General features: G+C 46.4%; 1 protein-coding gene across 1 annotated transcript; it reads left to right on the forward strand.

Moving 5' to 3' along the window:
* Nucleotides 1-4,781: 4,781 nt before the first annotated feature.
* Nucleotides 4,782-15,494, forward strand: LOC119459642 (uncharacterized). The gene is made up of 4 exons (XM_037721318.2): nucleotides 4,782-4,901; nucleotides 7,146-7,388; nucleotides 10,302-10,415; nucleotides 15,369-15,494. The coding sequence occupies exons 2-4, from the start codon at nucleotides 7,176-7,178 to the stop codon at nucleotides 15,471-15,473; spliced, it is 432 nt and encodes a 143-aa protein (XP_037577246.1). The 5' UTR covers nucleotides 4,782-4,901; nucleotides 7,146-7,175; the 3' UTR covers nucleotides 15,474-15,494.
* Nucleotides 15,495-26,481: the final 10,987 nt, after the last annotated feature.

Genomic DNA, 26,481 nt, shown 5'->3' on the forward strand with positions numbered 1-26,481 from the left:
AAACTATGAATTGTCTGGTGGTGTGCTAGAGAATGTCCCCTTTGGCTATATCTTGCTATGTTCTTCCTTACTTCATTCTTTGGGGAAAACTTGCCCCTCTTCTTTTGAAGTAGTGTGCGAAGAGTACAGCCAAACCCGTTTATGTTGATCTCATTGCAGGTAGTGTTCGGTGATTCGATATACGCGCAATTAGATATAAAATTTCAGCAGAACTTGATTACTAAAATGTGTATCAAATTTTTTGTGCTTGTGTTTAATTTTTTTTTGGTTTTTCTACATAAAACTACTTGCGTTCGAGATAAGGTACTAGGTTAGGCGAACGTTCTATTGTCCTGGAATCGTGTGCCCAATGAACGGCATACACGTACCCACGCGCATCTTACTGATTGTTGTTGTTGCTGTTGATTCAAATAATGGCTCATACCCTCGAGGGGCCGGTTTTTTCGCATTTTTTCTTTTTTATTTTCGAGGGGCTCCTGGCAAGTCACATCTTGGAGCGTAGCTACGGATCTTGAAACCGTTCATGGCGCGTGCAATGGTAATGATGATAGCCCCAGATATTGACATATGCCGACAACGGAGGATGGTCCCTAATGCGTAAGGTAGAACAACAAGACTACTACTGCTACTACTACTACAACTACTACTACTTCTACTACTACTACTACTGATACTACTACTACTACTACTACTACTACTACTACTTCTACTACTGCTACTACTACTACTGCTGCTACTACTACTGCTGCTACTACTACTACTACTTCTACTACCACTACTACTACTGCTACTTCTACTTCTACTATTAAAATAGTAATAATAAAAGTAATAATAAAGCAAGTAATTATTACGTAATATATTTAATAAATATAGGAATAAGATGGACATGTTCTTTGCAGTCAGCCTACTATAGAGAAAACATAAGGACTTCAAAGCTGGAAAATGAAGAGGTAAATAAAAGAAGAAGACGAAATGAGGGAAACTAAACACACCGCGGTAGAGGTTAGCATTACTTCCGCGACAGCATCACCTTGCGTTTCGAAGGAGCCGGCACGAACGACGGCCACTGAGTACAGGAAGTTGAAAAAAAAATTATTATGTCAAGGCTTTCGAGGCAGTGCATTTCTATTTTTAAATTCGGGAAGTAATCTGAGCAGTGTTAGCATATCATACACCTTTGTGGACCCTGATAAAGTAAACATTAATCGTGAGCGTTTTCGCAAATCCAGCTAATAGCCGTGTTGAGGGGTCATTGCGCGATCATGTGCTGTTTAGATGGCGGGGTTTTGAAGAAGCCGCGGGAAAGCACCAGCGATCTTTACGGCGATATTACATGTTCCATGCTGACCCGCCGTGGTTGCTCAGCGGTTATGGTGTTGGGCTGCTAAGCACGAGATCACGGGATCAAATCACAGCCACGGCGGCCGCATTTCGATGGGGCCGAAATGCAGGAAGCACCCGTATACTTACATTTAGGGGTGCGCTAAAGAACCCCCAGTGGTCTAAATTAAACCGGCGTCCCCCAGTACGGCATGCCTCATAATGAGATGGTGGTTTTGGCACGTAAAACCACATAATATAATTTTTAATGTTCCATGCTGCGTGAAAGTAAGTATACTATAGGGTTTGGGTGTTCATGGCAGCATTGCCTTTTATGTAGTATTACGTATTTGTTTACCTTGTTCAAAAAATGTTGCCGGGACCCTTGAACGTCTACGTTCCGTTCAAGCTAAGTATAGTTTTAGGGGAATGCATCTTGTACAAGAAATGAAGATGGGAGCTTCACGAAAGTACGGCGCAGTACCCTCACCCCCTTATCGCATTGAGCAGACTTGCCCACATCGTATGGGAATGGCCGAGAGCCCGATGTGGGACTCCTGTATGTGCGAGGAAACCATCGAGCACCTATTGTGTACCTGTCCTCGCTACGACGTACAACGCCTCTCTCTCAGGACAACTTTAAACCGGCTGGACTCGAGACCGTTCTCTGAGTCAAAGATACTCGGACCGTGGCTACACCCGTCACTGGCACAAAAAGCGTTGCGTGCATTAGTACTGTATTTGAAGTGCACCGGTTTAAGAGACCGCCTATAGTGTCCCTGTACATCGTCCCACGTGTACTCAGTGCTCATTCTCTCCCTATTTTTCTCTTTCTACCTCCCCTTTCCCTCACCCCTAGTGCAGGGTAGCAAACCGGATGCTCTTCTGGTTGACCTCCCTGCCTTTCCTCTCCTTGCTCTCTCTTCTCTCTCTTGCCCATAAATTTCTGCAGTGACACGTTCGAAGAACGAGTGGATGGGTGGCATATCTTTGAGTAACTCAACTTCCCAGACCATGTCGGCTCACATTAGCAACACTTTTGTGTGTCTTCGTTCTTCGTGTAACCTCTCTCCACCAATAAAGGATTGACAATTAGGAAAGGCAAGCTACGTTTACGATAGCCGCAGTGCAGGCGAAGTTCTTTTTTTTTTCTGATCGCACACTTTCTTGTAGTTATTGAAAATGAGGCGCACGACGTATTAGGGTGCGGAACAATGCGATGTAAGAGGACAGAAAAGAGGGTGATGCCCTGGTCTTCATGTTGTTTTTCGTCCTATTACACTGTAATAATGATACCGGGAGCACTTCTACAATGCATGTTATTCTAGCTGGAAAGATCAGGACTCAATGATAACTTCGAATGTAATCGAACAAGAAAGTTATGCAGATCCCACGCACTGTCGGAATCGATGTTACACGAGTAACTTTGCAGATAGCTGTCTATGCAGCATCTTTAGGGGTTCCGCAAAGCGTTACCAGATGGACCGAAGTATACTTCTGTAAATTGCGATAAATTGTGCGTGTAAGCCGAGCATATCTGACGAAAGCTGCGAGATGATGACCACTGACGAAAGTATAATGACGATAACACGACGTCTGTAATTATTTTTTTTTACTCGGGCTAGGAAATGTTATACAGCGTGTACCGCTACGACTTTGGGAGATACCGAGAGCGGCGCAATGTCGCGCAAGGTGTGCGTAGCGCTAGCTGCTACAAAGAAAGGAGTGGGGAGGGGTACGATACCGTCCATTCTGTTATCTAAGAGGCCCAAAACAATGCCAGATAGAAACGTGCCTGTCTTCTGCAAAGTGCCTGGCATGACCCGAAGCATTTGCTTCCCTTTGGAAACTGCCTGCGGCAGGATAGCCTAAAATAAGTTTTCTTCTATCGCTAAGAAGTCTTCATGACGCTTCTCATTGAAAAATGTTACACTTGGTTGTCGTTGAACAGGGGTAACAACGGTTGACTACCCGATGTTGCTCTGTTCTGCAAAATTCTCTCAACGATGTGCTTCTTTTGTTTAGTTCACCTCAAAATTTTGCATAGAGAAGCTTTCTACTTTTGCCATAAACACAACTCGCAACTAATGTAGGAATGTTTTGGCATCTTGGACCTAAAAAGGCGTTTTTTTTGAAAGAATGTCACAGTTTGCGGTTACATAAGATGCGTCGTGGTGTGCCTGGCTTATCAGCACGCGACCAGTAATTACGATGTGGTTTACTAAAGTGTAGGTAAATACTGAATGATTCGTCGAAATTGTATTTGTGGCTGCTGACCGCTTTCACAAGCTGCCATATGTATTTTTGAACGTAATTAGCATACTGGCCATATAATTCCTAAAAAAAAAAAGAACACGAAGCCCAAAGCGAAAACATGGACTGATAGATGCGCTGCACCTGTCAATTCATATTTTCTTAGAATGCAGGATTCTCGTTATAGCACTCGTAAGCTTCTTTTATAAGAGTAAAGAAATGGGTGAGTTGTCATTTTTTATAAAGTAACAATATGAATTGGATTGAGAAGACTTGAATGGACTGAGACTACTTGTTGAAAGTGTTAATTTATTTTTGCTCGCCCAGAAGTGATGCTAAGTCATGCAGAAATATTTCTAAAATTAATTTGTGTTACACCCTATTAGAAGACTTAATCGTCTTAATGTAAAAACGCTAATATTCTGTGACTGTTACAATTATAGTTAGCTTTGCTGCAATTTACTTTACTTTAGCCGCGAGAAAGAAGTATTCGCAAAATGTCGCAATTCATAACAATTTTACAAACATGAAGTGATTGCTTAATAAAAAACATGAACATTGTGGGCTTTGTAGGTAATGTGCACTAGCTGACGGAACTACTTTGAGAACAACGAAGCAGGAGCAGCTTTGTCAAAGTTTTCACAATTATGTATATATATATATATATATATATATATATATATATATTGTAGTGAAAAATAGTGTCGGACAGGGGAGGGAAAAGTGCAATTCAATTATGACTTGAAATTACTCGGTGCATCGTAAAGGAAAGCAATGAGAAGTATTTATCAGTGAGCAATCACCTATACTAAGTGATTCTCATATTACCACCCTGTCTAGAATTGTTTTAATTATCTACTTAAGAAAAACGTTTCGCTACAGAGATCGACATTGAAACACGCAACAAATTTTGTGTAGATGAAGTGCGGCTCTAGTAAACTTGTCCAGGACACGTTCTTTCAGCAATATCCTTCACTAAGCGGAAAGAAGCATTGCAGAGTAAGGCATCTGATTATACCGTCGAAAGGAGACAACTCTCGTTGCAAAAGCGCACACAGATGGCTATTAGAGAAAACAAACAAAGCTAGTCCTGTTAATGAAAACAAATGGAGTGGAATTCAAGTGGTTCTATTATGTTTGGAGCCGTATTTTTGAAAGCAGAACTTAACCATAAATAGCGGCCTCATTTTTAGCGAAGTGAGCTCTCTTAAATGAACTGTGTGCTAAACATTATTACGCCCGTAGAAGGAAAAGAATAAAGCGAAATGCAGTGATCGGTGAAAATTGTGACGAATGTACAATGCTCGCATCACCTTCGGCCATTGCACGTGAGTAATATGACCCGTGCTCCACATTCCTTGTACTCTGACTTGACCGGAAAATGAAGTATTAAGTAATGAGCGCCATAAAACGCTTATGTGATGATGCGGGTGAGCCACAGATAACAAATTTTGTGCTTGAAGCCGAACGTGTTGCGAGTGACTTTCGGAAAATTACACGTTGAAAGTAATGCACATGCTCTTCCGCAAAACACGGGTGCAAGAACGAACGGATGACTGCGCGGTAGACGGATGCCCCGTCTCATATTCTATGCTATATACCCTTGCAAAATACGCTTACCCAGCATAACAAACGTCTTGCTAACAATGTTCTTAACGCAAGAAATAGCAAAATTATTTCCGCATACAAAAAGAAGCTTCTTACCGCAAACGCGAGGCGACGCGTTGAAAAGCACTGTGGGGTGGGCGAAAGCCACGTGAACGGCGCAGCATCAACGTCCCTATGGGAACGGGACGCGTGGACGTAACCCGGTGGACGTATGATAAGCTGTCTACCTTCAAGGTGAAGTGGAAGCGCACATCGCTAGGCCGTCTGGCGGGTGGTCAGACCCTTGCTTAATTGCTCGGTCGCAAAATGGCTCGAGTGTCCGCTCTTTACGCAAGTATGTTTCTCTATGCTGCTCCTCTACCAGTAACATTTCCCTCTCAGCAACTATCGATAAAAAGATTAAGGAAGATCCCACGCAATCTAGGAATCGGTTATACCAAGCATTTCAAGTCACCTGGATAACTGGCATCGTTCGGGGCTCTGCAAAGCGTTATCAGATGGACCAGCGCGTTTGTATAAGAAATGCAATTGTGTGCGCGACCAACACCACCTAGATCGCATCTAGGTGGCGTTGGCCTGACGCGAGCATCAGAGTCAGTTTATTCAATACAAAAACTTGGATAATTACATGATAAGTATATACACAAGGAAGTCTCGTAGTTAGAAACTGAAATGGGACCTCCTAGTACATGTAGCCTTGACATGGGACGACCAAAGAAGATCCGGACACCCGAAGAAGAAGCCACTCATCTTGAAGAGCGTCGCGCGGCCAAGTGAGAATCTGCGCGTCGGCGGCGAGCCGATTCGGAATACCCTGCCTAGCAGCACTTAGCGTTTCCTGGCAAAACTTAGCCGAGCCTAGCAAAACTTGGAAGAAGCTAGGTCGATCACCAGCTCCACTGTTTACTCCAGCCTTGCACTACTAGTGCAAGCTGCCCACATTGTTTTTCGCGTAGGCTGTTTCAGTCCCCTTCAGTGAATGCACAATAAAGGAAATGTTAATTTGTTTATATAAAAGTCATTGTTGAAGCCAATCATCTGTTGACGCGCACGCACGCACGCACGCACGCGCACGCAGCGCGCACACACACACACACGCACACGCACACACACACACACACACACACACACACACACACACACACACACACGCACACACACACACACACACACGCACGCACGCACGCACGCACGCGCACACACACACACACACACACACACACACACACCACACGCACACGCACACGCACACACACACACACCCACACACACACACACATGAGAGGGAGAGAGAAATGGCAGGTATGCCAACATGACGTGCTCAGAAAGCTACGTCCTTATTGGTGTCCTCGTGAGTAGAAGTTTCACAGCAAAGTTCAGTGTCGAGTGAATGTTTTGCACGGAGGGAAGAAGCAACAAGGCAGTCTCTATACAGGGTGTCCCAAGTATCATGCACCAAGATTTCAAATTATGTAAATTGCGACGTAGCTGGACAGAACCAAGGTAATGTTATTTGCCGTAGCTGGGAGATACTCAGATTATTTTTTTGTATTCCACCTAAACACATAATTAGTCTTATATAATTTTTCAGCTTCTCAAATATTGTAACTAGATGAAAAGTGTCAATGAGAGAATTGTAGAGCAACATGAAAAACTCCCGATACAGCTTTCTGTTTCTCAATGCGTGCTACATAAATGTGTTTTTCCGAGCGTGAAAGTGCCTCGAGCGGCTAGTCGCTCCGCGGCAATTTTGCATGTATTCGCGGTCTCCTATACTGCAGAAGCATTGATCCGTGAAAGGTATTTCTTAAATAAAATAACCTGCACAAGCCTATCTGGGAAAAAAACGTACTCGTATAGTAACTGCTGCGAAGCCATCGAAGGTATATTCGAAGGGAGGCGCCATTATTTTCCCGTGATAAGCACCGTAAATTACTTCTGTCATTCACTTATTACTTTTTCAGGACAAAACCTATCCGTGTGTATGACGAATCATGGCGAAAGCTTTTGAAATAGCCCTTACACTGGTCGTACTGCGTTCACCTCCACCATGCACGTCAACAGAATCTGCGGGGCCTAAGTGGGTGAACATAGACGTGAAGAACAACGAAAAGCTGAAAACATTGGCCCAAGACGCCCTCGGACACATGAAGGCCAGTTTCGACCATCATTACGTGGTCGTCGAGCTACTGAGTGCCGAGACGATGGTGAGAAAGTGTTGCTTTCGTAAATTAGGTGTACATGTAATTGCTTGGTGCGAAAGATGAAAGCGTTTATGTTAATGGTAATCGTATGTAATCACAGCGCTTATGCGTTAATCATGACACATATTCCGCCGTTTCACGTCGAGTCAATTTCCGCAGTATTGGCCCTTTTAATAAATATAAAGTTATATTTTCCGTGAGGCAATTAACAGCGAAGGTGTTCTAGCTAACCGTAAAAAGTGCCGCCTGCTGCCGCAAAACCTCGCCGAGCTATAACGTCACTGCGTTGCTTAGCAACCACCTCGCGGAGCGGCGTGTGCCTCACCTCCTCTCTGTGCCGTGCAAATGTTGCCTGGACATGGGACGTTAAAGAGAGGGAAGGAGAGCATGCGCGCGGCGCGCGCAATGCTCGGGAGAGGGAAAGAGAAAATGAGTGCGAGATAGAGAGAGAAAGGAATTGTAGCAGCACCAACGAGGCAACGTGCAGAGCTGCTGCCGACGCCGCCCGCGTTGACATAAAAGGGGCTGCGCCTAGACGTGTCAACTTTCGCTAGCTGTCGAGCAGCTATAGCCTCCGGCCAACGCGTTCGGCGTCGGCAAGCAACAGCGTTCTTGGCATTTTGCCAATCTTGGTTAGCCTGCCTGCGTTTGTGGCATGCCAGAAGCGCTGTCGCTCGTAGGCGCTAACGCGGCCAGCGCTAGTCACGCGAAATGTCGCGAAAGGGAAGGTACCTCCGAAAATGACCACTCGAGAATACCTTTCCTACATGTGTAGTTAAGTTAAACCAAGGTAAGATCTAGCAGGATGAAATCAGTTGTTACAACAAGAAAGTAAATAGTACATCGCAGCGCCACACCTAGCTGTAGCAGCCAGTAAGACTTGAGGATCTACAGTTTCGCTGTGCCTAAGCTTTGCCCGATGAAGTGCAAACTTACCCGTTTTTTTAAGCTTATGGCGCCATCGTAATTTTCGCAATCAAAGCGTTAGAGCACGGTTTGCTCATCTTATAATATTTATATGACAAGGAAAGTGTGGACGTGGCTCTCGTGAGGAACATATGCGCAGAGCATGATTGGTGCAGCCAATAGTTTGGCCGATATACAATGTGAAATAAGCGCACATGTTAATTCGAACCGCAATATTATGCAGAAGAAAAAGCGAGGGCTGACAGCTCGCAAAATTTCGAAATAGAATTCTGTAATGGGTAGATATTTCCAAGCGTAGATGCATTGCAACAACGCCGAGCCGCTTCGATTCAAACATCAGCAAGGGGGATAGAGCGTGGCGAGTTTGTTAGTCTTAAATAATATCAGCACAAGTAGACCTAAACTCAAGCAGAGTATAAGACGCAGGGTTAGCGCTGTTCCTGCACTTGTCATTTGATAGACAGTGCTTTACCTATATTCCATAGTGTGCCTGTTTAGATCCTTCTTGCGCTTCAATCAATACGCTTGAAATGTGATGACTATTTCTTCCACGAGGGAGCGCTAGCGTTGTTGACTCCTTTCTTTGTACCACGTTTGCGGTGCTGAGTTTCCTGAATATGAAACACCTATTCGCTCAGCATTTCCTCTCGATCCTTGTATAACGAAGACTTATGGACAAAATAGCACGCAGCATAATCTATCTGCTGTGCATAAAACTTCGTTATGTAACTGTGCGTAATCTGCGGCGTAATTAAAGCAAACACCCACTAGCGAGCGCACCTCACTGCAGTAGAAACAAAGCAATGTAACGTACGACACATTCAAGTTGACTGGCATAGTCTGACATCGCTACATGGTTATGTGGAAAGGCGCGGACAAATAAGTAAAGTACCCAAATGCTTTCAAGCCGAATAATCTGGTGGCCCTAAAAACAGAGTGCGTATATATATATATATATATATATATATATATATATATTTCATCTTCTAACCTTAGCACTCCATAGTACGTTTCACACCTCGACACTCCAGCTCGACTCAAGATATTCATGGACAGTGCTCGTCGCTAGCACCCGTGGCGACTTGTTAAAGTTGCATTTGAAATGAACAAGATGGAGCCTTGAAGTGATTACCAGAGCTCAAGCAGGAATGTTGCTGGAGCCAAGTTCTTCACAAGGAAACGTGGCTTCGTCAAGGTAGTAACTGCTGGATCGCCGAAGCACTTGATTTCTGCGCTAACGAGGACAAATCTCCTTGTCGAAACATTGTCTTCAGCCACATTCCTTGTTCGACAAATTTCAAATAAGGAGGCACACAGGTTTTCCTCACAGACACTTTTTTTATTGCGATAGCAATTATATGGACACTCCAAGCGCATTTCTGCGTCACCGTCGCCGTGAGGTTCCGTATAAAGTCCAACGGCGATAAAATCGTCGCCGCGCGCCGTACACTATGTGTGCGAGTGGAAGCGTACGAGGGTGATCCGGCAATCGCGGCTCAATGTAGTGCACGCGAGGGAGGAAGGCAGGCCGGAAGCGCGCGGCCTGCGATCAAAGCGATTTTCGATGGGGACAAAGTGCATGCGCCGAGTGCCGGTAGCTTCGTATGCGCTGTGCTTTCGACGTTTGGTTCGAGTTGAAGCGAGATGAGAGCCAGCGCGAAGGTCAATTTTCCCGCTGCTGCTGGTGAGCTATCGCACTCCGGCGTTTGCACAGCGAGTTTCCGCGGTCATCGAGCGAGATGTGTTCATGTTTACTTGTGCGCGCGTGACACCATGCTTGTCTATTTCGTTAGTAAGCGAATGTTTACAACTTTATGCGGTCCATTAAACTACTATCCTTGCTTCGTATAGCTCTTTACTAATTGGCTCTCGAGATTGATGCTTCGCCTTTCGGGCGAAACTGCGACCTTTTTTTATTGCAACGCCCATCGTCCTTCTGCGGCGCATTTACTTACGCCAAATGTGCTTTGCGTGCTTTGCTTGTTACAGAAAATAAATGACGCGAGTGCTGCCAAATACAATGTGACATACAAAGCCTCTCCAACAAACTGCCTCAGCTCTGCAGTTTTCAATGAAACGACTTGCAAACCAACTGCAGAAAAGGTGGGTGATGTCCTGTGCTAAGCGCATTTCCAGAATGATCTCAAGCATGATGCACGAATGCCTTACCATCTCGCGTTTGCTACCAGAAGCTTATCAGCATGAACTCTTGAATGCTGAGACATTGTCACGAGCGTTGAGTTGGAGTTTGTTTTTGGGAAAACATCGCTACGAGAACTGGACATTTGGTATATTCGGTATTTTCCAAAAATATTTTCGAAATCACGATTGCTCTTTTATGTAGCCACATTATTGGCCATGAGCGAAGTATTTCGCTTAGGGTTGATATCCGTGCACTAGCCCTATGTTACAATACCACAAGTCGCATATGCGATGTTCACGTTCAAATTTATTAATGTAGTTGTGTAGTTACGTGGCCTGTTATGTATGGGTGAATGTAAAAAAAAACTTTTATTTACCTTTTTAAGAAAGGGGAGGGGCCGTGGTGGAGAGAGGGAGGTGTATGTGCTCCAGACCCAACACCTTATGTTGCCAGACGTCCGCCTACTAGTCGTGGTAATCCTCCGCTACCTCCTCAGCCCACCTATGGACTCAGTCCTGTAGGGTGGGATCGGAGCTGCGCAGGGCAGTCTCCCACAGCTCCTCGCCGTTAATAATGCAAAATCGCCCCTGTGCTTGCGTTGTAGTGAACGTTGAAGATTCCCAGGTGGTCAAAATTAATCCGGAGCCCTCCACTACGGCGTGCCTCATAATAATCGAGAACTTGTTTTGGCACGTAAAACCCCAGAAAGAAGAAAAAAATAATGGCTTGAGGGTGCGGGGAGAATATTTGATGGGGCATTTCCACATGATATGGGAACGATCTGCTGTCTGGACAGAGCAGAAGCGACACTTTGGCGTCGGGCATTTGACGGGAAAGAATAAGTGCAGAGTTCATGGGGTAAGAAAAGTGCGAGTTTGTAGTTGGCGCCACAGTATTTCTCTCTGGCGCGTGCTAGGCTCAGGGACAGGTGGATACGTTAGGGCATTGGTGTTTGTAATGTGTGCACATTTCATGGAATGTGATCAGTGTCTTTATTGGTGTGTTGTTGGGACTCATTGGGTTTTAAACTAAGGCCCATATTTCCGTCCCCTGTGTCCGTGAATCCTCGAGCAGCGGCATGAGCCATTTCGTTGCCTGGTAGTATTTGATGCGCTGGAGTCCAGATGAGAGTGATGTAGTTTCCTGTCTGGTGAGCGACAACTAGAGAGTGCGCGAGGTTGGTAATGTAGCCCCTGCTGAAGTTCCGGATAGCAGTCTTCCAGTCACTGATGATGACATCGCAATCAGGTAGCCCTGATGCGAGTGCAATGGCGGCCTCTTCTGCGTCGCCCGCCGAGGTGGTCTTGACTGATGCTGAGCGAACAGTGTTGCCCTGTTATGTAGCTATGCGTAGATGCATCAAGCATCTCGTCTGCAGAACTGTCATCTTCTGGACGTGTTTCCAGATTCTTTTGTGTACTTTCACTTGCGCACGGAAAGTGTGTGTCTATGAGTGTCCTTTTACTCTCTCATGTGACTTAATTTACTCGTTTGGTAAACTGATATCTGACTGTCTTTAATGTTTCTAGTTTGTCTCGGAATTTTAGATTTGCTTGCTCTGGAAAGAGGAGTAGCTGGCCCCAACAAACGCACCAACTTCTAACTTAGGTTCATTAAAGAAATTGTCTGGTATGATACACCCAAGGCCCGCTGATCAATGGCTCGGTATCAATGTGTTCAATCGGGCTTCTTGTCAAACCGCTGTTTCTTGTAGGATTATTTATGCTTCTATACCCTGACTGTTTATCAAACGCGAAAAAGCTTGCCATGGTACAGCGTGGTGGCTGATGTTAAATTAGTCCGTTCGCACTTGTGAAAATACATGGAACCCATGATTGTCATGGTATACGGGCGCTAAAGGCGAAATATCGTTAGAAACAAGCGAACACAAAAATGGGCAGAAAATAATGGCAGAGAAAGTGAAACATATAAAGTAATTACAGCCAGAAAATCTTTATCAATGTGAAAAATTGAAATCCACAGCAATGAAAACAAGTAAAAGAGAGCGAAAAAAGTAGAAAATTGTGCATTGCATGAAATGGTGAACCCCGTCGATCCATTCACAAGACAAATGAAGCAACTAAGGGCAGCTACTTATCTAAAACGGACAGTATGAACCCTTGTTTGAATGTGGCAACAGATGAAGTTTGTCCTTTGATGTCGAATAAATAAGGCTCATTATTGAACAAACTAGAAAGCTGTTATTTCAATACCAGCTGATTGCCATAGTTTGCCGTTAGGTCTCATAATCCCTGGCACCACTGCTGCTGCGAAACCGGAAGAACTGAAATTCGGCCTAGTTTCGACGAATGCATATTTGCCTTGACAGCGCAAGGAGGTCGAAATGTCGGTAGAATTGCTAATATCGCACAAGTTTATTGCAGCTGAAAATCACTTTTTTAAACCACCGCCACAAAAAAGCATCAAAGCAAAACAAGTCCCGGCGCATGAACACTGCAAGTACCGACACACACAAAAAAAAATCATCACACCAAGTACCTCACTCACTTGAAACGCAAATCACTCTCGTCTGGTTCCCAGCGCACGCCGGCGACGTACATCCGCACCTCACCAACCTCAACGAGGTCGCTCACTCTGTAGCACGAGGCCTTGTCAACCGTGCCGGAGACAGCGCAGGTGCACCCGCGGAATGCGATCGCCTCACCAGCTACAACGACCTTACGAAATCATTTTATCTCAGCAGAAGAACCTTCCCCATCCCTCATCACAAGCTAAACAGAGCACAAGCAACCACCCTTTGCCTGTTACAGACAAACACGTACCACTCACTAACACGTTGCCACATGATTTACCCAGACACCTACCCTAGTAACATTTGCAAGATCTGTAAGACTCGGGCAGCATCGCTTCCCCACGTGCTATGGGAATGTAAAGACGGACAAATAATACCGTGACCCTCTCGTTGAGATGGCATGCCGCCCTGCGGAGCTTCCACGTCGACGACCAACTCGGGCTACCCAGCAAGCCTGCGAGGCGGCGAAGAGGCAAGACCTCGATGTCCCCACGTGGGAGGCCTAGGCCCAGCCAACTAAACTGCTGGTTTAAATAAAGTTGGTTCCTCCTCTCCTCCTCCTCCTCACGTATCACCCTCCCCTGCCCCTCCTCCGCCCTTTCCTTACTGCGCCCTTCACAGAACAACTAAACCCAAAACGTGAAAACAAAACCCCCACAGCGCCTCACCTGCCCAAAGGCATAAACAGTATTCCATTTGACATTAACTACAACTTTTAATAAACTCCAGTGCACTGTTTAGTAGGGCTGTTGACGAGTGGCTAACATACATGGTTGGTGCTCTTTGGCCATCCCTGGCTCCTTGCGCCAGTAAAATTCATATATCATCATCATCATACATGGACCATTTTTATTTGGATGTGAAAGGCTTTACCTATTTCTTCGGTTAACCTATCTCGGTGCTTGAATACGACTAAAGTAGCCCGGAGTAGTGGCTACACCCTTATTCGTGACAACGAAGAACAACGCGCGAACAGGGAACCGCCTTTAGCGAGCTGCGGTGCTCCAGAAGCCTAGTATTTCAGCAGCACTGCGTGATAATTGCGCCCACATGAAAAAAAAAAGAGAATTGCGGCAGAACTCATCTTAAGACCTCTGTCGAGGGTTGTGCGAATTAGCATTCGAGCAATGCAGCGACAAGCTGTATTTCAGAAGTCACGTTTATTTAACATCTGTATGGCTAATTCTGGGATTCTGGGACTTAAGTTTCTTCGGCTATAGTTGTTAGAACTGTAAAACGCATTACCAACGCAATTTTGCGGTATATGCCAGTGGTCCATGTTGTCAACCAGCTTGGGCCACTGGTCCTGATGGTCTGATGGTCCTGATGCTGTCGGTGCCATTGCATCGTTGCCATTCCAGCTTCTTGATCTGACTGTCGCCGTGCCATCATAGTAACTCCTTCTACACTGACCCAGTGGGCCAAGTTGTCTACAATCGTGGGCCATTAGGTATGCGCTCGGGGTCGTGATGCCGTCATGGTCGTTTCATCATCGCCATTCCAGCTTTGTCATCCGACTCTCGTCATGACGTCACGCTATCGCGTCGTCGTACATTCGTTATGGATTTCTTGTCACATGTCCGTCATGATGGCATCGCGCGTCATTTGATTGTCGTCACACCAACTTCCTCATCGCACTGTAGTCATGTCATCGTCTTCATACAGTCGTCGTGATTCATTCGTTGTCATACCATCCTCGTGAAGCCGTCGCGGTCGTTCTATCGTGATCATCCGAATCTCGTGATGCCGTCGTCATCAAACAGTTTTCGTCATACCGTTGTCGTCTTGGCATCCTCATCCTCACCCACACATCTTGTCATCCTCATCCGCACATGAGTAGTGCCGCAATTTTTTCGGTGCACACTCTTCAAAACATTGATGCGTTCTGTTCTGATTGAAACTGACATGAACCACATGTGTCCTGAAAAAAAAAAGTTGACTGCTCCAACCATGCTGTTGATTTTTACACTGTAATTGTTATGCTAATTAAAATGCCAACGTAAATAAAACTGTGGCACAAACCTTTGGTAAAGTTTACCCTGTTTGCCAACAAGAAGAAAGATTTTGTCGAATGTTTTAGTAGAATACAAACTTCAATTAGAATACACATTTGACTTCCATTATGCTTTTCTCGGCATCATTGTCTGTTGGTTTAACATGCATTCGTAAAATAACTAACGCTGAATAACTTTTTGGCACCTAGTTTAAAGCCAACGGTATGCAAAATATTAATAATTAAGTAAACTTGCCACTTGAATGCGGTGGGAAAAATTTTCGTATGTTTCAGTTTTATCTCGTACGCATAAAAATAAATGAATTCTGGAAGGCAGGGTGAGTCGATTGAAAAGTCTCATGCTGCGTTTATTTTATTTCTTTTCAGGCCGAGAAACAGTGCAGTACAACATTTTTCGAGATTCCTGCGGAAGAATTTTATCAAATACAGAAAATGGAGTGCTTTGACATATACTACGAAAAATCGAAATAGCCCATACTCAATGAAAAATGTTTGGGCATCAATGAACATTTCTGCACTATGCATGCAATATTACCGATGCTTTACATGTACAATGCATGCACGACAAATTTTTGTTTTATTGCTGGTCTTTTGCATCCTGCGATTTTCTTTAATAACTCTGCAAAGGTTCCGAGCGATTCAATATACGGGCTGCCCGAAATTATAGCCGAATTTATCGTATATTCAGCGGCGTTATGCAATGTAGCAGATAATTTGTAGTGCATTGCGAAGAAAGTTTCATATGACTGTGCAACAGTTGCTAAGGACATCTTGTTAAGACAGCCTAAACGGTGATGAAGTGAAATAAGGTTGCGTAGAAATATATAGGATAAATTTAGAATACTAAGATTGAACCGACGACGCAAGGATGCTTTCATCACCATTTGTCTCTTCGACGTGGTGGGCAGTAAATCGGCGAGTAGCTGTCGTAGTCCCATTGATAATTTACTGAAATGTACTAAGTTTTCAAGCACTCATTTTAAGGCTCATGTTCCGATGGTAGTATTGCAGAGGAACGTGACAGCTTTAAACGCGCTATCTGTTGAGGAGATATTTGTCAACAAAAAAGTTCATCACTTCCTCCTAAGATTTAGAAACCGGGCGCAAGAAGAGCGGCGGCAGCGCTGCGAACATTATTCGACGAAGCGTGACGCAAAAGAGCTCCTACTGATGGCCTGCCGAGGCATCCAATACGTCGTCGCGCACTGCTATAATAAGCGGTCGTCGGTAACCGACAGATAAACTTGGCAACAAGTCCGCTCAGGTGGTGAAGACGGTGAACTAAAGCAATCAAACGAGGTGGTAAGCATCAAGTGGAGAGGACTTCCTGTGCGGTTTGTGCCTAATCATTTGGAAGTGAACCGAAAAGAAGCATATTTTTGTCCACGAATGAATTACGGCGCCGGAGAGGTCACCCAGCCACATGAGACGCACGCAAACAGCGCCAGTCCAGCGTCGCACAATGTGACCAGACAGATTTAACCAGAAGCAGTGTGCAATGTCATTCAAGTGAACTATGAGTAATGTTCCCGATTAAGGTTTTTAAGCCCTGTTTATAGTTCTGCGGCACACACACACACACACGCACACACATTCACGGCAGCGCGCTCGAAGGTACGAGCGGCTGCTTTCTCAGACGGCGCCGCCTCGCCGACGAGACACTGGCGCCACATGGTGGCACGCACGCGAAATGGTTGCTGCGGAAGTCGCTTGCAAAAGTTGCCAGCAGCGCGGCCACAGCCATGCGCTGATTGGTCGGCGCCAAGTCGGCGCTCATCGATCCGCTTCCGGCGGCGGCGCCGGCGCCGAGATTTCTGGTGTGCCTTGAGTACGACGTTTCGGCTTGGCGCCTCCCTCAGCGTCGACGCTGAGCGGCGCCGGGTCACGAAACGCCAGGAAACGCCGGGAAATAACAAATGAAGCTCTTGAAAATGCGTACATTTATTTTGCCTCCTGCAATACTGCATTTGCAGCACGAGCCTTAACTTAATTAGCGAATGGACGTTGCCAATTACTAGCCCATCTGGTGTCCGCCGCGCTGTAGTAATCAATATTGAATGACGCATCCTCACATCTGTTAATCTCTCTTTTTATTAAACACTTTTGCATTTAAAAGGAATCACCCAGTTTACAGAGTAATACTTGAACGAGACCGAACCCGACGAAGCCCGATCATGTTTTGCTTGAACGCAAGAACACCTCGTCATCGTTGTCTCCTTTGTCTGTGCTCTCAAGGCTCATTCACACTATAGCCGACGCGACACCTATTTTGGTCTGCCGACTGCTAGCGACAGCGTTTTCCTTCCTCTAAACCGTTGGCCACAGCGTTTTCCGTCCTGTAAACTGCATACTGACGACACCAACTCGGCACACAAAAATCGGTGTCGTGTCGGCGTAGTGTGAATGAGCCTTCAGGGTGCCATCGTAGTCAGGACAACGTAAAATTAAGAATGCTTGGTAAATAATGCTTCTGGGGTTGCGAAGAACAATTGTGAGAAAAGGCAGAGAAATGAGAGACCAGTGGCGGTACCAGCTTGAAATACTCACATCAGCTTCCTTGGACGTCATGAATTTTGACAGCGTCCTATATCGGCGGTATTAAGAACCTTTAAATAAAATAATGATTACATTATGTTTGGACACAAGTCGAAACTGAAGACTGAAATATTTTTATCTTTCTTTTGCCAGAAATCGGCCGATATATAGGTGACTATACTGTGAAACCACTGATGCCACGGTGACGTCATCGGCGCTGTTCTCGCGCAGAGAAATTGAAGAAAAAAAAAACATCGGGCCTTCTTTGTTTTTCGGAAATACACGACGCTTTCAGGCAGAGAAAATTAAGCAGGTTTTCTGATGAGTACGCGTTATTCGACCCGGTAAGCTTAGCGCCTATGTTTAAGCAACAATTCATTAAAGAATGATCAAATAGACTGCCAATGTTCTCACAGTCTCTACCAGTACCAGCATTTTGTGCAGTAATTAAAGGACATTGGTACGAATACATTTAGCGATGAAAATTGTTTGCTCTGGACGTTTTACTCTAAGCCCTCTTATAGGACATTTATTTAAATTGTCGAGAACATTTACGGAAGAAAACGTGTGTAATGCAAGGTTGAGCCGGTGCCGCATTGTTCTAACTATAATGCTCTAAACAACGAGGAAGCTCACGGTGTAAGAACAAGGTAGCGGAGCAAGTAAGGGGAAACGTGAGATAAAAGGCATTAAATATACGTGCGTGCTAACTATAGATACTTCGAGTAGCTGCTAAATAGTCACTTATATTATCAATCGCATCGTTCTCGTGAAACAACGCAGCAGCGCGATTTCATTGTAGCACAGTGCCTTCTAGGGCATAAAACAGCATCACGCTTCGCGCCTAAGCACGAGGTCGCTGGAAGAAATCTCGCCCGAAGCGGCCGCATTTCGATGGGGGCGAAATGCGTAAATGACCATGTAGCGTCCATTCGGTGCACGTTTAGGAACCTATAATGGTTAAACTTTATCCAGCGTCCCCTACTACGGCGTGCCTTATAATAAGATTGTGATTCTGGCACGTACGACCCCAGAATTTACTTAAATAACAGCAGAACGTAGGCTGAGAACAAACGGGGATAGCCGAAATTTTAGTTGACATTAAGCAGAAGAAATAGAGCTAGGCAGGCCATGTAATGCGAAGGATGGATAACCGTTATTACAGTGCCTGCGGTTTATAATCATTACAATGCCTACAAGCCCATTTTTGCTGAATCTGCATCACGGAGTGATCCGCATTTACGTACGTGGGCAGGTGCTGTGTGACCTAAATACTGGTCCTGAAACAAGTTACCTTTCCTTTTTTATCGCAGAAGCGGCTTTCGTCTAGTCTCCCACACATTTCCGTTACAATGTAAATTACGTTATCGCCTGACATGGAGGCGCCTGGCTCGCCCACTTCAGGCCGAACGAATGTACGTTTCTAACTTATTTGCCCCCTTTCATGGGAAGTGAATTGCGATGTAGACATACACTACGCTTTAGCTTACCTAGGCAGCAAACTTCGGGAGTTGTCTCGAAGGTCTTCTCCGAGCTAAGAAGGCCTAGCCTATGGTCCCACATCGGGAGCTCGCGATGTCACTGCAACTGAAAGGTGGCGCCGTCTGTCACCACTATGGCGAAACTCAGCCAAACACGCCACGTGGTGACATATGGCGCCACCGTTATGCTTTAGAGAAATGGACACATCTTGGGCCGTGCCGCCGACACGCAGTCGCCATTGCATAGATTGGCATCGCAAGGGACTTCAATGATGAAATTTCAAAGCCGCTTTATAAGTGGGCATAATGTTTATTAAAGATGTTTTCAACTCGAACCTTGCAAGCAACGCCAGTAAATCAACTGTGCACAATACGTGCATTGACGACATGCTAGCCAGGAACGCAGGTGGCGCGATTTGTGAAACCTAAATAACCTATTTCACCTATCACACTGCATTGCTAGCAATAGATCTATAACTATCTCGTTCGCTTTTTGTCAATGCTATCACATTCATAAAGAATTACCGAAGTTGACATAAAGTCTGTCCCCGCGTCCTAATATCAGGAATTCAAATAGATCATGGGCAAGATGCAGTGCGCACATTAAACACACAGTTTCGTTAGCGTCTAAAAGACTCTGCTTGCTTCAACATCATCTGAAGCACTGCACAAGTAAGCCAACAGAACTAATTTATACATTACTGGTGCGTCCTCTGTTTCAATATGGAAATCTCATATGGAATCCTCCCACAAAGACGGATTAGATAAGTTGGAAAAAGTACAGAAAATAACCCTCAAGTTCATTTTTATGCCTACCTAATACAAGTATCGATCGCAGGTCTCCAATCCTGGGTCGGTGTAGCGTAAGAATATTCAAATATGTTTTTATTCCACATCCGCCATTAGCCCTCCGTGATAGGTCAAAACAGCTCCAGGTCTGCCCAATTGGCGTGGCGGCAAGTGAGCGCACGTCTCCTCCTCTAACGTAACTGTGGCTGCATATGCTTGTACGCGAAGCTGAGCCGTACACGTCCAGCACGCCCTATTTTGGAAGTAATCTGCACCGGGTGCCAAGGTGGGGCAAACCGAGATGGCTGGAGGCCTATTGCGCGCTGTCTTTTTGCGCGCCTAGTGTTGAAGGCAGCCTAATCGCAAGTTTCGAAGACGCGTTGAATCGAGTGGCAAGACAGAGTTCACTCCCCGCTGCCGGCGCTCTTCATCAGGCCAGCGTTGTGATAGCCATGCAGTGTTCGCGGTCATCGAGTGAGATGTGATAAGGGGTGTCTTTGCGCGCATGACTTCATGCTTGTCAATATAATTAGTTAGCGAATGCTTACTGCAATCTATACGGCCGATAAATTTATTAAACTTACTTAGTGTAGCTGTTTAATACTTTGCTTTTACTTTCAGTGCATCTTCTGTAAGATGAAACTGTTACTTTTTTTGTTAGAATCATAAGAGACTGGAACATGCTTCGAAAAGATGTCACGAACAAACACGCGGTTGATACCTTACTTTACGCTGTTTGTTGTCATTTATGAACAAAACGCGTGAGTTCCATTCTACTGATTGCAATCATTGACATCTTTTCAAGTCTTGTACTGATTGATTTTGCCTTCATGTATGCTCTCTATTGCTAGGTATATTGAATTAACCAATTTCTGTGTCCTTGGTAATCTACGCTGCTGTTCTGCATAGTTGCGTATGTCTGCTAAATATTGTTACGATTGACATGTCACGCTCCGTGTCAAAAGGGATTACGATGGGCGTATGACAGCCCGTTCATTACGATTAACATGTGAAGCCCTGCAGGGGGGATTATCGGAGGCCCATGCCTAAACCAACGGAAGGCGAGGGGATCCACCTTCCCCGAAACTGTGTACCACCGAGGCCTCGTGTGGCATTGATTACCACCCTTTTCGTACTTGCGCCCAGACAAAGCCCAGAGAGCGAACGATGCACGACAGAAGCCTCAAGCCCCCGAAACGTCGCCTAGGGGAGAGGGAGCTGCTGCCGCACCCCCGACAGGACTCTTTGCCAGTCACGTGACGTTGACGTGAGCGAAGTCTCACCTAGGATGTTAGCAGGCCTATTTAAGCGGCCCCACCATGTATTTTCACTCAATCCTCTGCTTTTATAATATTCATCAACCATGAATAATCTGTGCAAGTTTCGCACTAGAAATCGTCTCGCCCTGCCTGGCCGCCCTGGTCTACCGGACGCCTGCAGCCTGCCGAGAACGCCACACTTCCTAGAAGTAACGCTGGTCGAGTTTGTAGTAACAGGTGTCGCAACACTGGTGGCAGCGGTGGGATGGAACCGGACATCAACGCGAGCCCCAACAACTGGTTGGCAGCGATGAGATGCGCTACCCTGGAGGCCCCAACTTTGGAGAACATCTAAGAGATCGTCTCCTCTTGGTCCTGGTGACAACTTCGGAAGGAAGGTGTAAGGATTCATGACTGCATATGGTGAGTGCACAGCTTTTCTTCACTGAGATATCACTAGGCTTTACGTATATTTGGGGGAAGTACTGAGCAGTGATTTTCTTTAATCGTTGACGGAAGTTTGGAGTACGTCGAGGTTGGTATAGAGTGAAGAGTTAGCAACACTAAGGGCAGCCATGAACCTGAAGGCACCAAAGAAGCCGGAATTGTTAAACTTGGCCAGAGAGTTGGGCTTCCAAATTGCCGAATCGAAGAGAAAGCCGGAGATCATTGAGGCGATTGAAGCAGTCGGGGCAGACGACGATGAACTTGAGGAATATTTAGAAAGCATTGAGCATAAGGAGGTAGAGCGTAAGAGCCTAGAAGAACGGGAACGAAAACGGGAAGAGCACGAGAGGAAACAGGAACGAAAACTGGAAGAGCACAGAATTCGGATAGAAGAAATTCGACCGAAACTCCAGTTTCTTAGAGGGCTACAGGTACGATCTAGGCTGGGCGTATTCAAAGTCGGCGAAAACTTGAAAACTTAAAAAAGTTTTCTTGCCCCTTTGGAGAAGGTATGTGCGGAGGTGCAGCTTGACCGTGAAAATTGGTCCTTCGAACTGTACAACGTGTTTCCCTTTAACATATCCTGCGTCTTGTCTCGTCTTTCTGATGACGAGTACCGGAATTACGATACAGCTAAGAGAGCTTTATTCCGGCAGCTCGGCATTCTGGTTGAGAGTGATCGGAAAGGTCAAGGGGACGAACAGAGAGTTCCTCCTCTTGAGGTAACTGAGCGACAACCAACGGTTGAGGTCGCGTCAGGGAATCGAGAGCCCATGGAGTGCGACGTGGCAGAACCCTCAGAGGTAAAGCACGTAGAAAGCGAGGCCGTCGACTGCCTACAAACAGGGGCGATTCCGGAAAGCGTTCCTTGCGGGGACGAGGCTCGTTCCAGTAGCCATGAGAAAATTAAGCAGGCGCTGGAAACCTCCCTCGTGCCTCTGCATATGGGCGAAAGGCCGGAGTCGTCAAAGGTAGACCTAGATAGCGGGGCGGCCGAGCAAAGTACGGACGCGGCGATTCTAGATCCCACGGGTACAGTTGGGGAGGGCCTGGCTAAGGAAATATTTTTCAATGATAGCGCAGGTAAATTGGCCCGACAGTACAGGGAACCGGATATTGCTCAGTACTCAAGCTTCGGAGAGTGCGCATTTGAGGCGTCCACCGAAACTGAGTCAGCGGCCATCCCGGAGAGCGCTCCTTGCGGGGACGAGGCTTGTTCCAGCAACCCCAGTGGGGTCAATATGGAGCTCGATACGGACCTCGTGCCTCGGCACTTGAGCGGCTCGTAGGTACGGCCGAATGTAGAGCGCGAAGATGTCGCGGAACGAGAGCCAGTGGCGATTCCAAAGAGCGTTTATTGCGGAGACGTTCCGGAATCGTCAAACGTAGAGCAGAATGCCATGGCGGCCGAGCAGAACGGGAGCCCAACGCTCGGGGGTTTCAAGTGCATAACAGCTGACCGCATGGCAGAAAAAAACGTTGTCAGACAGGGCCGTCAGAAAAAGAGAGCCAAGTATTCGGCGCATCGAAAACTTGAAAAAGTCGCCACACCGCAGCTCGTAAGGCAAGGCACCAGGCCATCGCGCCGAACGGCAAAGGGTTCTTTGGGGCGGCTTAGGAAACGGAAGCGTCACCGAAGGCTGATTGCGACAGCAAAGGGCGCGTTTCCGCGACTAAAGGCGCGGCTAAAATGTTCAGGTTTCAACCTGGTTGAGTATGCGCGTACGAACCGATCCAGTCTAACAGGCACCGAGGAGGAAGGCGACGCGAGAGTGAGAACAAAGGGAGAAGGGCTATTCTTCCCGCGTTTATGGCCTCCCCTTAGGGGACGAGAGGGCAAACTGCGAGGACACCAAGTGGCAGGTGTCAGCAGAGGGCAGTGTATGTCTGGCGCCCTTTGTCATCCTCGGCGAAGCGCGAGGGCTTTCGGACTGGGACCCAATCGAATGCGCATTAGGAGCCAATCAATTTGCCACACCGATCAGTAACTTGTTTGTACGAACGCGTGGTAGCTATTGATCGCGCTAATATTGTAGTTAAGCATTGAGATTTGGGGTTTGCAAAGGCAGAGCTTAGTTTTGTAATTTAATGCTTACAGGATAGGGCGTGTATCAGTTACCACTGCAGAAATTTTCTTCATTGAAGCGCGTTTGTAGAAACATTTTTTAAGTCTTTTCACGCGTAGATAGAGTGTAGCTTTTGCTTTTTAGGTTTTAAATACCACTCTATGAACTGGTTTAATTACGAGTTGAATCAGTCAGCAGAGTCCAGTACGTTTCGCATTTGAGGTGCAGGTACTGGCTGGTAACAACGACCGAAAGAGCAACGCAATACGCGACGTTTGTCCCTTTGACCTTTTTCAATCGCAGTCACGAGTTCCATGGTTCGAATGTGCGCCTTTGTTTTCTTGTCCTGTGAAGACTTGTGAATCAAGTGCCGCGAAGGCGAATTCTCAGTTTGGAAAGGCGGAGTTAGAGGACGCGGGACACGTTACCGGGAGAGGGTCCCGGTTCTTTCTATTCATACCGGGTGACATGATTGACCGCGGTCGTAGAGAGTCATTTCGAGAGAGAGGTACAAAGGTGGCTTAGAGCAGCCTGTGCTTGAGGTGGTCGAAAAGTAGCGGCACGCGAAGATGCCTATGGCATATGAAATAGAACCTGTGCAGTGATAAAGGGGGCTTCTCATAAGCTTGGCCGCTTTTTTGCTGGTAGGCAATTTAACTAACTGCCCGTTGGGACAGCCGCGAACTCTGTCTTAGATGGTCGCTTACTGCGACGGTGTCGCTCAGTCAAGCATAATTTTCAGTTCCCCCACAACGGGGTAGAGAAATGAACAGGCGGATGTCATCAGCTTTTTAGTTTTTTGGTGGAGCTTGGCTCTTCAACAGTACACCTTAAATATTCGTTATAAGAAGGGTAAACTTAACGACAATGCCGACGGTCTGAGTCTTTGCCCCTAGAGTAGTGAAAACAACATGCTCACTCTGGTTTCAGCGTCATTTCGACGTTAGTATTTTTTTCTTGTACGTTTTTTTATTATCGCGTAGTTGATTTTTAGCGGAATTTGTAATCACGTCCTAAAGCTATCAGGAAATGGCTGTTTTAGCGTTTAGGGGGGAGGACGCGCGAAAGGAAGGAGAAAGCAGTAGCATGACATGACATGACAAGAACTTTATTTATAGAGTCCTGAGAAACTGAGACCTAGGCGAGCCGAAGGCTCCCCCAGATTAAGTCGGTGGCTCCGCCCACGATGGGACCGGGAGACCAAGTCTCGTCGCGATGTCGTTGGCCCTCTGGACAGCCTGGAGTTGAATTTGAAGATTGCTGCTCCTGAGGGATTCCTCCCATTGCTCTTTCGTGATGGGTGGAGAGGCGTTAATGGCTGGGCACAACCAGAGCATGTGATCAAAATAGCATGAGTCATGACCACATTTGGAGCACGACTGTGAGTGGTCAGGGTCTATCCTGTTAAGGGACCGGGGAGTGGGATACGAACGGGTTTGCAGAAGTCTGAGTGTGCTAGCCTGAGGTTTGTTCAATTTGGGGTGGGGGAGTGGAAATGTCCTCCTGCAGAGACAATAATGGGAAACAATTTCGTGAAAAGTACATAATGGATCTTTGTGGATGTTGACCTCGTTCCGAGTCTGACTACCCCCGACAGCGCGGTACGTGAAATCGTGCGCTATCCGGTGGGCCTGCTCGCTAGGATTACTTCCGAGCGGGTTAACTGAGGCATCTATATGGGCTGGGAACAACCGGATGTGGCAATCTCCTTTGCTGCTCTCCCGAGTTCTTTGAAGTGCTTTGTTCACAATATTGTTCGCCTGTTCAGACACGAATGCTGCCGAGAAGGATTTAACTGCTGTGCGTGAGTCCGAGAAGATGATAGGGGGAACTTTTGCGCTGTGAAAAGCCAGAGCGATCGCCGCTTCCTCTGCCACATGTGCAAACTTAGTATAGACAGAAGCTGCATTAAGCAGGTTGCCCTCCGCGTCTACAACCGAGACAGCGAACTTATCCCCACTGTCATATCTGGCAGCATCGACAAAGAGGGGCCCTAGTTTGTGCTGATTGATATTTTTAAGTTTTTAAGGATCGACTTGGCTCTCGCGAATCTTCTACCCTCGTTATGCACTGGGTGGATATTTCGCGGGACGGGGTCAACCATGATGAGAGTTCTGGCTTGCTGGGTCAGGCTAATTTTGGTCCCCTGTCCATGTCTGGGCTGGATACCCGCTTCTTCTAAAATCTTGATCCCTGGCTTAGAGGACGACAGTCTCATTACTTGAGCCACTGTGTGAGCTTCTATTAGCTCATCGATAGTGTTGTGGAGTCCTAGCTCCAGCAGCTTCTCGGTGCTCGTGGACTGCGGAAGGCCAAGCACGCGCTTGATACCGGTTCTGATTAGAGAGTCGAGTTTGGCCTTTTCCGCCTTACCTCAATTAAGGTACGGCGCGATGTAGGTAACATGACTTAAGAAGAATGCCTGGTAAGCTCTGAGCAGATTGTCCTCTTTGAGACCACCTCTCCGATTTGAGATACGGGCTAAAAGTCTTAGGACTTCCTGTCCAGTGAGCCTGTTGAGGGCCGTCGAGTTGCAGCCCTTAGCATCAATGTGGAGACCTAGAATCTTGATCGAGTCCATCCTTGGTATGGGATGTCCATTCTTAGCTCGAATTTCTATCGGCAGAGTTTTCAGAGGCTCAAGGTTTCTGACCCCTTGTCTGGACTGTCGGTATAACAGTAGTTCTGATTTAGCGGGGGAGAGTTCAAGACCCGTGCTGGAAAGAAAATTTTCCGTTACCTCCAACGCGCTCTGTAACGAGTGTTCAAGCAAGGCAAGCGAGCCGTCCGGCACCCAGATCGTGATGTCGTCCGCATATATGGCCTGACCCACGTTCGGGATTGCAGCGAGGCAAATGGAAAGCTTGTGCATGGCTATATTAAATAAGAGGGGGGAGAGGAC

This window comes from Dermacentor silvarum, chromosome 7, assembly GCF_013339745.2.
Source record: "Dermacentor silvarum isolate Dsil-2018 chromosome 7, BIME_Dsil_1.4, whole genome shotgun sequence".
NCBI classification, from domain to species: Eukaryota; Metazoa; Arthropoda; class Arachnida; order Ixodida; family Ixodidae; genus Dermacentor; species Dermacentor silvarum.

Excerpts from the sequence above, each read along its gene's own strand:
- LOC119459642 (XM_037721318.2), top strand. The coding sequence starts at position 7,176 with ATGGCGAAAGCTTTTGAAATAGCCCTTACACTGGTCGTACTGCGTTCA. Across the intron at positions 7,389-10,301 it reads TACTGAGTGCCGAGACGATG|AAAATAAATGACGCGAGTGC; the intron begins GTGAGAAAGTGT and ends TGCTTGTTACAG. Across the intron at positions 10,416-15,368 it reads GCAAACCAACTGCAGAAAAG|GCCGAGAAACAGTGCAGTAC; the intron begins GTGGGTGATGTC and ends ATTTCTTTTCAG.